This window comes from Geotrypetes seraphini, chromosome 1 (genome assembly GCF_902459505.1).
Source record: "Geotrypetes seraphini chromosome 1, aGeoSer1.1, whole genome shotgun sequence".
Lineage (NCBI taxonomy): Eukaryota > Metazoa > Chordata > Amphibia > Gymnophiona > Dermophiidae > Geotrypetes > Geotrypetes seraphini.
The window spans coordinates 464,342,881-464,356,214 of NC_047084.1; the positions used below are offsets into that span (position 1 = coordinate 464,342,881).

The window sequence follows — 13,334 nt, forward strand, 5'->3', positions numbered from 1 at the left end:
TTTAGCTTCTTTTTAACCATTTTCCTCATTTTATCGTAGTGGCCCTTGCGAAAATTTAATGCCGCTACAATAGATTTCTTTAGCAACATTACTTCAATTATCAGCTCAAGTTTGATCATGTTATGATTACTGTTTTCCAGTGGACCCAACACAGTTACCTTTCGTACTATGTCCTGCATTCCACTAAGGACCAAATCTAAAATAGCTCCCCCTCTTGTCAGTTCCTGCTTAATGTTTCATTTCATATTTGTTCTTGTTTTAAGAATTTTCTTTCCTATAATAGTTGGGAATTAATTTTATATTGCAAACTATTCTGAGCTATTGATTAGATACTGTAGATAAGAACTGCTCTGTTGTCCATATCCTCTTTTCTGTGCATTACCTCTCACTCCTGCAACAATACCACAAACTGGGGGAAAATGAGGATCTGCCCTGTTAGCCATACCAGTGCCCTGCTTGAACACCCCTTAAATCTCTTTAGGAAGACTGCTGCTACTACTACTACTACTGAAAGGTCACTTTGGGCAGAAAAAAACTTAGAGACTTGAAGAAAGCACAGATGGTTTATTCAGCATATGCGGACCCCTGAGCTCCAAGCTGGCTCAGAAGTGCCGAAACCAGGAAGTTACAGAGATAGTTATTCATTTTTCTGGCTATACAACTGAATTCTAGAAAAAGCTTTTCACGTGTTACTTTTCTTAACACTCATTGGTTCTAAGCTCACACTAGCAGGTCACTTATCGAACTCTGCAGTCTTTCTGTTACATGTCCAGGAGGGCGTAATACAATATTGTGTATGCTGAGATAAGCATAAGAAGCTAAAATGCCCAAGCTAACACCCAGTGCAGGCAGGCTAGAACATCAGATAAGTTAGGACTGCAGCTAAACATAATTCAGCATTTTATTAAAGAGAAAACTCAGTTCAACACTTGGAAAACCAGTCCCAGACTCCTTCACTACTACAATTTTTTATTTCTATAGCGCTGAAAGGAGTATGCAGTGCTGTACATTTTAACATAGAATAGACAGCCCCAGCTCAGAAGAGCTTACAATTTAATTTAGACAGATAGGACATCTCAAAGTTGGGGAGATTATGGTAGAGGAAATGATACAGTGGGTATAGGTTTCTTCCGGATTCAACACGAAGTTAGACAATTTCCTGCTGAACCAGAACGTACGCAGATAAGGCTAGACTCAGGGCACTGGTCTTTGACCTAAGGGCCGCCGTGTGAGCGGACTGCTGGGCACGATGGACCACTGGTCTGACCCAGCAGCAGCAATTCTTATGTTTTTATGTTCTATTAGCAGTGAGTAGGAGTTAAGAGTTGAAAGCAGTTTCAAAAAAGTGGGCCTTTAGCTTGGATTTGAACACTGTCAGGGATGGAGCACGATGTATTGCTTCAGGCAGCCTGTTCCAGGCATACGGTGCTGCAGGAAAGAAGGGACGGAGTTTGGGTTGGCAATGGAAGAGAAGGGTACAGATAAGAGGGGCTTGCTCGATGAATGGAGATCACGGGAAGGAGCGTAGGGGGAGATAAGTGAAGAGAGATATTGGGGGGCTTCAGAGTGGATGCACTTGTAACTCAGCAAGAGGAGTTTGAACTGTATTTGAAAATGGATGGGGAGCCAATGAAGTGACTTGAAAGAGGGGTAATGTGAGAATAGTGGCTCTCACGGAATATAAGTTGTTCAGCAGAATTTTGAATAGATTGGAGAGGTGAGCGATGGGTGCATGGGAGCCCTGAGAGAAGTACGTTGCAGTAGTCTAAGCGCGAGGTGATGAGTGCGTGGATAAGGGTTTTGGTAGTGTGTTCAGAGAAAAGAGGACAGAGAAGAGACCACTGTTTTTACAAAGATTATTATAACATCTTTTGTCTTATCATTATTTGTTTGCCTATGAGGTCATCCATCATTGTCAGAATTGCCAGAATTAGGGAAGAACAGCACTATTTTGACATTATTAACTTGCTACAGATGTTCTAAGTCCATCACCATTGTGATGTCATCACAAATTGTTAAATGCATCGTATTTAATTTATTTATAATCCGCTTAAAAAACTTAAGCGGCTCACAATAAAACATACATAATAATAAAAACATAGTCAACTATTAAAGTGATAAACAAGTCTTGCCTTTTAGATCTACCCAATGCTCTTGTTATGTCACCTTTCACAGGTAGTGCTGGGACTCCTGTCATGTTCAATGAGAATGGTGATGCCCCAGGACGATATGACATCTTCCAATACCAGCTGACCAATGCCTCTGCATCTGGCTACAGGGTGATAGGCCAGTGGACAGAATATCTTCGTCTCAATGTAAGTAGCATTTTCTGTGCCCCCAGCTGGAGTCCTGCCCCATTTTTCACAATGTGGACTGGACCAAAATGTCTTCCAAATCAATCGCTCTGTTTGACTCCTGCTGTTTTTGTGTTTGCGACACAAAAATTGGCCAAATCTTGATTCACTGAGCATATCAAATAAGTTGTGATGGCTGCTCCTAGAGTAAGGTAGTGGGCTCTGGCTAACTCCAGAGGAGGGGCCTCCTCCATCTCACAAACATCAGCAAGTCATTGGGGTCCTGCATAGATTCTGTTTTCAGATGTGGAACCCTTGCTCCCCATAAAGGGCTCCATTGAGGGTGGAAGGTGTGATATAGAAGGGTTTGTGGGTTCCTATCAAGCTGCTGGGCAGTCCCCTCCATCACCTGTTTGTTAGTTCTAAGCTGAGCATAAATTAGCCATCAGCTTGGTGTTAGCATGAAGTTTCCCCTGCACCTGAGCTATACTGTCCTTGGTTGAGAGCAAGTCCTGATAATCTGCTTCTCTCTTTCTTTCCTTCTTTTTTTTTTCTTCCTCTTTCTTGATGTCATTCCATCATTTGCTCTCAATCCCCTTCGTCTATCCTCTCCTTGCCCTTCCATTCTTATCCTTCACCCCTCTTCCATGCTCCCTGTATCTCCATTTCCTCCATTCCATTTCCATTTGTATTCCACCCCTTCTTCTCTCCTGCTGTCCACTTCCATTTTCTCTTATTCATCTATCCCTTCCCTGTCCCTTCTGCTCTCATTCTATTCCACTTCCATTCCTTCCAATACCGCTTCTCTCCATTTTTCTCCTGCTTCTACCCTCTCATTTCCCTCGCTCCCCTATCGTAGATAGAGGAGATGCAGTGGTCAGGTGGGCAGCTAGACATCCCCACCTCAGTCTGCAGCCTTCCCTGTGCCGCTGGTGAACGGAAGAAGATGGTGAAGGGTGTTCCCTGCTGTTGGCACTGTGAGCTCTGTGATGGCTATCAGTACCAGCTTGATGAGTTCACCTGTGAGTTGTGCCCCTTTGACGCTCGCCCTTCCCCCAACCGCACTACTTGCCGTCTCATTCCCACTGTCAAGCTGGAGTGGCACTCCCCCTGGGCCATCCTGCCCATCCTCCTGGCTGTGCTGGGCATCCTAGCCACCACTCTCATCGTGGTCACCTTCATTCGTCACAATGACACACCTATTGTCCGGGCCTCTGGCCGTGAACTGAGCTATGTCCTGTTGACTGGTATATTCCTAATTTACTCCATCACCTTTTTGATGATCGCTGAGCCTGGTGTGGCAGTGTGTGCCTGCCGCCGCCTCCTTCTGGGGCTAGGGATGTGCATTAGCTATGCTGCGCTGTTGACCAAAACCAACCGCATCTACCGCATTTTTGAACAGGGCAAGAAGTCAGTCACTCCGCCAAAATTCATCAGCCCAACTTCACAGTTGGCCATCACCTTCAGTTTGATCTCTTTGCAGGTGGTGGGGACAGTAGTGTGGCTGGGGGTGCTTCCACCTTATAGTGTTATTGATTATGAAGAACAACGTACTCCAAACCCAGAGCAGGCCCGCGGGGTTCTGAAGTGTGACATGTCAGACCTGTCCCTGGTATGCTGCCTGGGCTACAGCATCATCCTCATGGTGACCTGCACTGTTTATGCCATCAAGGCCCGGGGAGTTCCTGAGACTTTTAATGAAGCTAAGCCCATTGGCTTCACCATGTATACCACCTGCATCGTCTGGCTCGCCTTTGTGCCCATCTTCTTTGGCACTGCTCAGTCTGCTGAGAAGGTAAATTCACAACCCTACCCATTCCCTTCATTCCTCCTTAAAACATAGACACAGAGCTAAGTAATCTTGAGAAAATTAAAAAGTTATGGGATAGGAGGCAATGCTCTGTTGAAGATTTAGAACTGATTAATGAACAGAAAACAGAGGCTAGGGTTAAATGGCCATTTCTCGCAGTGGAGATGGATGGATAGTGGAGTGCCCCAGGGATTTGTACAGGGACCAATGCTACGAGTATTTAACAAATTTATAGATGATCTAGAAATGGGAATGATGATTGAGGTGATTAGATTTGCGGAGGATACAAAACTATTCAAAGCTGTTAAATGCATGTAGACTATGAAAAGTTGCAGGAACACCATAAGAAATTGGAAGACTGGGCATCTAAATGGCAGATGAAATTTAATGTGGACAAATACAAAGTGATGCACAATGAGAAAAAATAATCCAAACCAGAGTTAACTGATGTTAGATTTCACAATTATACAGCTGCCATAGGAAAACACATCCTTGGTCTAGAAAAACTCCATTTAAATTATCAGTTTCTCTAAAACTTATTTCTATCAATTTTCTTATTAGAATAGGAAACCAGCACTTATCTTATTCGAAACACTCTTTCCTCTGGTATTGGAAAAAAATCTCCGCAGTGGCTGATATTAGTCTCTCAATACTGCTGTAATTGTAACGCACGGGAAAGGAGCAAAAAACATAGAATTCCCCAGCTGCCATAGAGCTTTTCCAGGTGACACTAATCCCTGGAAAATACTTTTCTCCGTAATTCCTAGGAAGCTCTGTCTATATAATCTCTGGTTTGGTTTGTTCTGTGAATATCTTTTTGGTGGTTCTATATTGCCTGGTTACATGTCATCAAAGCAAAGAGCAATAATATAATCTGTGAATGATATAATGAATAATATAATCTGAGAAAAAAAAAATCTAAATGCAAGAACTTCTTGTTTTGTGACTTTATCAAGTGTTTTGTACAATGCCCTTCAAATATCTTCAGAAATATCAACCGGTAGTTGACAACCCTGCCTGTGGTCAGGTTGTAGCTTCTCCCAGAAAAGTTGGAAGTCGCTGAAGCGCTGCTTTGTTGTGTGCGCTGGGGTGGGGGTGGGGGCAGCGTTACGAGCAGGGAAAGATGGGCTCAAGAGTCTAAGGAGAGATAGATTTCCATTTGGAAGAGACTGTTGCCTGGACCCAGTGGCATAGTAAGGGGGGAGGGGGCAACCGCCCTGGGCGCTGTATTCACAGGGTAAGTCGGCACCTCTCCTTCTCTCATCCTCCCCAGTGTACCTCTTGAAATGTTCTCTGGTGCGAGCAGCATCTTCCACCTGTTGCTCGCACAGGCCTCTGCTCCCTTCTGACATCATGTCCCGGTCGCGGGACCAGGATGTAACATCGGAAGGAAGCAGAGGCCAGTGTGAGCAGCAGTTGGAAGATGTTGCTCACACCAGTGAACATTTCAAGAGGTACGTGAGGGGCAGGGGGTGCTCAAGCAGCAGAGAGGGACATTCAACTTGTGGGGCAGAGCCGAGGGGGAGGGGAGCACAACATAGCAATGCTGTGTGCCAGCCTCCTCACCTACGCCACTGCCTGGACCGTCCCCATCCCAGGCTTAGCCAATCTTTCAACAAGGACTCCGCCTCCTGGTTGCTCTGATGATGCAAGAGGAGCCTCTTTCCCAGCTCAGCTAACCGAAAAGTCAGCTAGTAAAAAAAAAAAAAAGGGTATCCATTAAAAGCCAAATTAATATGTGGAAAAATAGTTTGTTCAACTAATCATACAACATGCAACTAAATATGAACAAACTAATTGCAGCTGGTTTTTATACCAAGACCTCAAACACCCAAGACACTACTTAATTTATTTCGTGTCCTTACTGGGGTGACGTGCTCATCATTGGTCTGGTTGTATTTTTTAATGCAGACGTACAGCATGCCCTAAGTGGCCTAAGTGGTGCAGGGAGAGTCCATTCAATAGTGTTAATAAGCAACACAGAAGACAAGAGCAACAGCCCCTGAGGAAACATGCCAATGAAACGGCTGGGTGGCCATCGGGCTATAAGTTAAGTACTCTTCTTAAAATCATTTATAGCACCGCATTGACGCATTAGGGTATAGCCTGCATTAAAAAATACAACCAGACCGATGATGAACATGTCACCCCAGTAAGGACACAAAATAAATGAAGTGTAGTGTCTTGGGTGTTTGAGGTATAAAAACCAGCCACAATTAGTTTGTCCATATATAGTTGCATGTTATCCATTAAAAGACCATAACAGTATCAGTAAAAAGGTTTTGTGGGAGTTATGCATTGGAAGCAAGAGGGAGACCTCAAGGTTGCCATCAGTATCTCATCCTTCACCTCAAAAGGCTCCATTGAATTTCTGCACATCAAACACACGACACTGCACTTTTTTGCATTGTTTCTTAGCTATGGGTTTAATCCCGTGTCCTCCTCTGTCACTGATTTGGTATACAAACTCTCTCAGTGTGCCCTAATTCGAATCATCAGTAAACAGACATAGGAGAAGGGACAGACATGGATAAGCAGCAGTACTGACAGCAGCTAGTGGATATAATCTCAAAGTTGTGGTATGTTTAGCCCAGGGGTAGGCAATTCCGGTCCTCGAGAGCCGGAACCAGGTCAGGTTTTCAGGATAGCCACAATAAATATGCATGAGATAGATTTGCATCTCAAGGAGGCAGTGCATGCAAATCTATCTCATACATATTCATGGTGGATATCCTGAAAACTTGACCTGGCTCCGGCTGTCAAGGACCAGAATTGCCTACCCCTGGTTTAGACCATCTGAGATGCTCTTATATAGTTGTCATACAATATCCACTCAAGGTGGCCAGTGCTACAAACCCTAAGGCACCTCCATTTCAGGCACAGGTGTTAAGCTTTCCCCTTATCCTCCTTAAAAAGAAGTTAAAAAAACATTGTTGTTTCCAACTGTGTGATGAACTGTGGCCTGTTTTTTTCTGCAGATCTACATCCAGACAGCTACATTGACGGTATCCATGAGCCTGAGCGCCTCGGTCTCGCTGGGCATGCTGTACGTCCCTAAGGCCTATGTCATCCTTTTCCACCCTGAGCAGAATGTCCAGAAACGCAAGCGCAGCTTTAAGGCAGTAGCTACTGCTGCTGCTACCACCGCTCGCCTCTCCCAGAAGCAAGACAATGGCAGACAGAATGGCCAGAACAAGGGCAAGGCAAGGCCGGCAAGTGGACATTGATCGGGGGCTACTGACTGCCCTCGTCTTGCTCTCTTGAACTTATTCTGTAAAGTGATTCCTCTCTTGCCTCTTTTTTAATCAGTCTTTTTTGGTTTTCTCTCTCTGGTTCAAGAAATTCTGTTGTCATGACAATTTGTAGATATGCTGGAAAAGTAATAATAAATGTCTTGATTCATCAAAGACTGTACCCATAGAGAAGGAATCTGACAAAGATAAAAAAAACAGAAATAAGTACGGGATGGACACAAATACAGTTCTTGGATCTGCTCACATTTACATTTCCCTTTTTCAGATTTCTTATTTATGAAAATAATTTCAATAGCAAACCAAGCAATAATACTTGTACAGAAAAGCTGAAGCACACTTTCAAGTAAATCAAACAAAACACAACTCTTTCATTGTATCCAGCTCTAGTTGGGGGAACCAATGACACAAAAGGAGAAATACAGGAAAATTATTATAGAAATGAAAAAGGAAAAAGATCAAACATCTGACTAAAAAGGAAAGTGATATATATGCATTAAAAACTGATCGCATGTAGGAGGTAAATTTCTGCAATACCAATTTCCATGCAGAAAGAGCTTCTCTAAAATTGTGTGCTTTATATATATGTGTATAATTCCCGGATTCTATAAAGTTTCCAAGTTTATTCATATCTTACTATCCCGCACCAAGGGTAAAACCTTCTGGGCGGCTTACAATCCAAAATCAAATCAAACTAAAAATGATGACATAAAATCACATATTACATACAAGTAAGGTTAAAGGGAGAACTACAAAGAATAAAAGGGGAGTTAAACACATTAGGTTAAAAACTTTTTGTGTCTGGCAGAAAAATTCTCAAGTGCAAATAGCCACTATTTGTTATAATAGGCATCTGAAAAAAAGAAATGCTTTTAACTCAGCTTTAAAACTTATCGATTGTTCTCAATAATTGAAGAGCTAGGGGTATGAAATTCTTGTGGGCCCCAGATGAGTGCCCAAAATAATTAGTTGATGGGCTCCAGTGATTAAATTGTTGGAACTAACAAGCTACTTAATTGGCACTAATTATGATTTGGGTGCTGATCTGGCTATGCGCTGTTCTGTAACAGTGGGTGTCTAAACTGAATTGTGCTCAACTCCAAAGGAGGTGTGGCCATGGGAGAGGCATGGATGGATCGGGGGTGTTCAAAAAAGATGTGCACAGTGCTACAGAATACTGAGTATCTGTGCCCAATTTGTGCACCAGGATTTACTCCAGGTTTCAGCTGGCATAAATTCCCATACCCAAGCAAGTATTCTGTAGCTGACGCATGTAATTGTATGATACACCCTTGCCTCTCTCCCTGTTAACGCCTCCTTTCATTACACATTATACATAGTACGGCCGATATTCAGACCATGGGAGGCAAGCCACCTAAGTTCTCCGGTTGACGCTGAGCCTGGATAGTAAATACTGGGCTATTTCTGGCGACCAGCATTGACTATACGGTTTCACTGTTGATTGTGACAACTTAGCTAGTTAAGCCAATATTCTGCGCTAACAGGCTAAGTGCTTAGTTATATAGGCGGCCTATACTGTTACGTCCCTTCTGGATTCCATATTCTAGGTGTTCAATCCCGAATCGCAATCCGGGAGTTGCAGAAATCCAAACACTTTTCTGAGCCTGTGCTCCTCCTACCTTGGAGAGATAGTTAGAGCCCTCTGCAGTTTCAGTTTCTGCAAACAATCCATGTAGAAGTCTTCTGCTCTGCTCTGCATCTTTTTCTTACTTTTTTCACTTAAAGTTCAGTTTTTTGGGTGGCTTCAGTGCCGTGAGACCCCATGCAGTGTCCTCTGCCAGAGGAAAGGATGCAGTCCCGTGGAGCTGGACTTCTGCTTCACAGAGAAACTTTAGTGAACCCATGGAGCCAGCCTGCTTTGTGCCACCCTTCTCAGTCTTTGGGTCCATTCCCCTGGGAGCTCGCTTGCTCTCTGACCCTGTCAAGGGTTTTAACACAGGCTGTATGCGTTCTGAGTAAAAGTCCCTCTGGGTTTCAGGGTGCAGGTTGTATGTCCCACCCCTGGTCGTGTGAAGAGGTTCCATGGGGGTGGAGGTTACAGTTGGAGTCCATCCAACTGGCAGTCCGAAGATCTTCAAGTTTGGTCATTTTGGAGCAGTTCTGAAGCAGAAAATGCTTTTCCTCCATTCAGCTGCAGTGTACAGAGCTGTTATGTAGGCAACCTATTTTGACTGATAAACTTACGAGAGGTGTTAAATTTATCTACCTGAGTATGAAAGAAAGTAGCAAACATGTTGAAATAAGTCTGCATGTTGTGACATGTCTCAAGGTTACTCATACACAGTACAAGTCTAACATTCCAAGAGATGGGATGTCAGGAGAGTCCTTGTGCAAATCAAGTAAGAAACTGTTGAGTGATAAAATTTCTCACAAAAGAAGAGCAAAAGCCAAAGGAGATCCATGAACGCATGACTGCAGTTTGTGGTGAGTCTGCCCCATCATCCTACAAAGTAAAATTATGGAGCAAGCAGTTTAAGTGGGGTAGAGTCCATTGAAGATGACCCTCACACTGGACATCCTGTGGAAGCAACTTGCACAGAAATGTGCATAAAAGTTGAGGATTTAATTTTATCAGATAGACGAATGAAATAATCCCGAATAACTGAAGCAGGTACAGTTTGGAAAATAATTCATGAAAAGTTGGGCATGTCCAAGGTTAACGCAAGATGGGTTCCAAGAATGCTGGTGCCATGTCAGAAGGCCACGAGGCTCCAGTGCTGTCAGGAGAACTTGGAGATGCTCTGTGAAGACCAAGTTAATTTTTTTTTTTTAATTGTCTGGTGACTGAAGATGAGACTTGGTTCTATCACAGAGATCCTGAGTCCAAAATAGTCAATGCAGTGGAAGCACAAGTCATCCCCCACCCCCCAAAAAATTCAAGACAGAAAAAGCTGCAGGCAAAGTCATGACAACTGTCTTCTGGGATGAAAAAGGTCTTTTGTTTCTGGAATTCATGCCACACAAGACATAACTGGGGAGAGTTACACCAAGAAAATGATTGCTTTGCAGGAGTCAATCAAGGAGAAAAGACAAGGAAAACTCAAAGCAGGCATGCTGCTTCTTTATGACAATGCATCAATGCCCATGTCACAACAATCACAGGCTACCATCCAAAAATGTGTGTTTCAGCAGCTAAACCATCCAGCCTACAGCCCTGACCTGGCTCCTGTTCTGAGTTTTGAAAAAATTTCTCTATGGACAGTGGCTTTCAAGTGATGAAGATGTCAAGGAAGCTGTGATGTCCTGGCTTGAAGGTCAAACAGAAGAAATCTTTTCAAAAGGGTTAAAGTCATTGCAAGAAAAATGGATGAAGTGTACGGAGCTATTAGGGGGACTATATTGAAAAATAAAACAAAAATATTTTGAAAACTCTTTTCTTTCTGACTGAGGTAGATAAATTATTGAATGCCCCTTGTAGCTAATTGGCACTGAATATTCATGTTTAAATGGCTAAGTCATACAGTCACGTTAATATTTAATGAAGATAATTTGCTATCTCGTGCTGAATATCGGGGCTTTGATTATTAGGGATCACTTACACATGTAAACTAAACTAAACTAAACCTTAACATCATATGTATAAATGCTAGTATTCCATACGAGGGTCTGCTGAAAAGTTCTCAACCCCACCGACAAAGTTGGGGCAGCCTCCATCGAGGGCTAAACACTTAGTCCTGCAATTTTCCACTTTTCATTCTGTCAGAAAAAAAATACGGAATGAAAAAAAGTGGACAATCACTGGACTAAGTGTATAGTCGTCGATGGAGACTGCTCCAACTTTGTTGGTGGGGCTGAGAACTTTTCAGCGGCTCCTCGTAATCTTAGCTTGCAAATGACACTTGAATTTAGGTGCTAAATTTATACTGGTCGATATTCAGCGCTATTTGACCAGCCAGGAACAGATCATGGCCAGCCAAATAGCACATAGCTGGCTATCTGCCATTATTCAGCGGGAGGTAACTTTTCTCTTCTGCCGAGTATCTGGATTGGCGACATAGACAGTTTCTGACAATATTCAGCAACTTGCTGGCTAAGGCATGCGACGAGATCGACCTGCTTCACAAGCAAGTCTGTCTCTGATTGCAAGGCTTTAGCCGGCCAGCCGCTGAATATCAGCTTGGCTGACTAAATCTCTGGTGGCGAACTTTACTCTGGAAATTCAATGCTGGTGGCCAGATATAGCCCTGGCATTGAATATCTGCGATCGCCGCCGACTGCTGCAGGTAGCCACGCTGCCTTCTGCAGTTTGACTATCAAGGCCATAGAAATGAGAGTGATAGGGGCCAATATTGAGACCATGGGAAGGAGGCTGGCCAACTCCGCAGCTGGTGCTGGCCACCGATATTCAATGCTGGGCCATTTCCGATGAGTGGCATTGAATATCTGGTCTACCTTTGGCTAAGTTATAGCGGCCAAAGATAGACCTACTTTTTGCATGGCCCAATTTGGCCACTAAATTTGGCTGGTCATTGCTTAAAATTGCAGGATATAGCTGGCTAATTTGAAGCCACTAACCCTAATATTCAGTGAAGATAGCTGGCTAATACATAGGGTGATTGACAATACACTCATTCTGCACCAAGACTAGCTTGCCACACACACTAAGGGGTCCTTTTATCATGCTGCGGTAGGGGTTTAACACGCGTAATACCGCATGTTAAACTGCCTGCTGCGCTAGCCGCTAACGTCTGCATTGAGCAGGCATTAGTTTTTTAGCCGGCCGCGGGGGGTTAGTGCGTGACGAAATGTCCAAAGCGCTAACCCCGATAGCGCGGCTTGATAAAAGGACCCCAAAATCAATTCCTTATATCTTGTTCAACTGTATAAACAACTTGTCTTGAGTTCAGCTTCCCATCTGTTTATCCCAATGTACTCTGTTCCACCCATCTTGTCCCCATTTAATATCTACATTTGACCCCTTGGCTATAGGATAAGCTGTATTATGAAAAAGCATTAGCGTCATATCTGTGTTATCGGATTGTTATGACTTGTGTTTATTAGATGCTTCATAAGTTTTATGTCTCCCTTTTAGTATGTATTATATATCTCATTTGAATTTCAGTGCTGTTAATAAGTATATTTTTGAAACTGTTTCATGGTAGTCCTATTATTAAGTTTCAATTTACGGATTTTAACTTTACCTCATTCATTGTATTTATGTTTATATTCATTTATTCATTCATTCATTCAATTTTCTGTATATATTTGGTCTTTTTACTACTGTTATGCTGTTAACAACATTGTAAGTTTTGTGTTGAATTATACCTGCTGTACACACCACCTTAGGTGAATCTCTTCATAAAGGCAGTTAATAAATCCCAATACATAAATAAATAAATCTCCCACTGAATATTTGTGGTTAACCAGACAAATGCTATTTAACCTGCTAGGAGCTGTTCCTGGCCAGTTAAATAGTGCTGAAAACTGGCTAGTTTGGGGGCGTTCCAGCGGCAGAGTCAGCACTTGGCCAGTTAAGTAACAATATTCAGCTCTTAACCGGCCAGGGTAACTGCATGAATAGGCCCACATAGAAGATAGTTCTATCTTTGCCCCCTTTTACCAAGCTGCAGTAGAAGTTTCTACCATGGCCCAAAGCGCTAAATGCTCTGACACTCTTAGAATTCCTTTGAGTGTCGGAGCATTTAGCGCCTCGGACCAAGGTAGAAACTTCTACTGTGGCTTAATAAAGAGGGCCTTTATGCAGTAAAACCAAGTTAGTCGGCTCCACAAACCTTGAAAGGCTCCCCACTATTACCAACACTCTTCAACCTTTACACAGCCACACTTGGCACATGCTTAGACAAACAAGGCAAAATGCCATACAGCTACGCAGACGATATCACCATCCTCCTGCCTTTCGACCAAACCACCCCCAACACAACGAACAAACTACACATTGCACTAGAAACAGTGTCAAAATGGATGAGAGACCACAAATTAAAACTGAACCAAGACAAA

At 43.1% G+C, this 13,334-nt stretch overlaps 1 protein-coding gene across 2 annotated transcripts in view; it reads left to right on the forward strand.

The window, feature by feature from the left end:
* Nucleotides 1-9,662, forward strand: part of LOC117363753 (metabotropic glutamate receptor 6-like) — a 51,575-nt gene extending 41,913 nt beyond the window's left edge. For both annotated transcript variants that reach the window (XM_033952051.1, XM_033952143.1), the window contains 3 exons: nt 2,176-2,315; nt 3,154-4,089; nt 7,083-9,662. In XM_033952051.1, the coding sequence (XP_033807942.1) occupies nt 2,176-2,315; nt 3,154-4,089; nt 7,083-7,331 (1,325 nt within the window). In that variant the 3' untranslated portion in view covers nt 7,332-9,662. The remainder of the gene's footprint in view (nt 1-2,175; nt 2,316-3,153; nt 4,090-7,082) is intronic.
* The last annotated feature ends 3,672 nt before the right edge of the window (nt 9,663-13,334 follow it).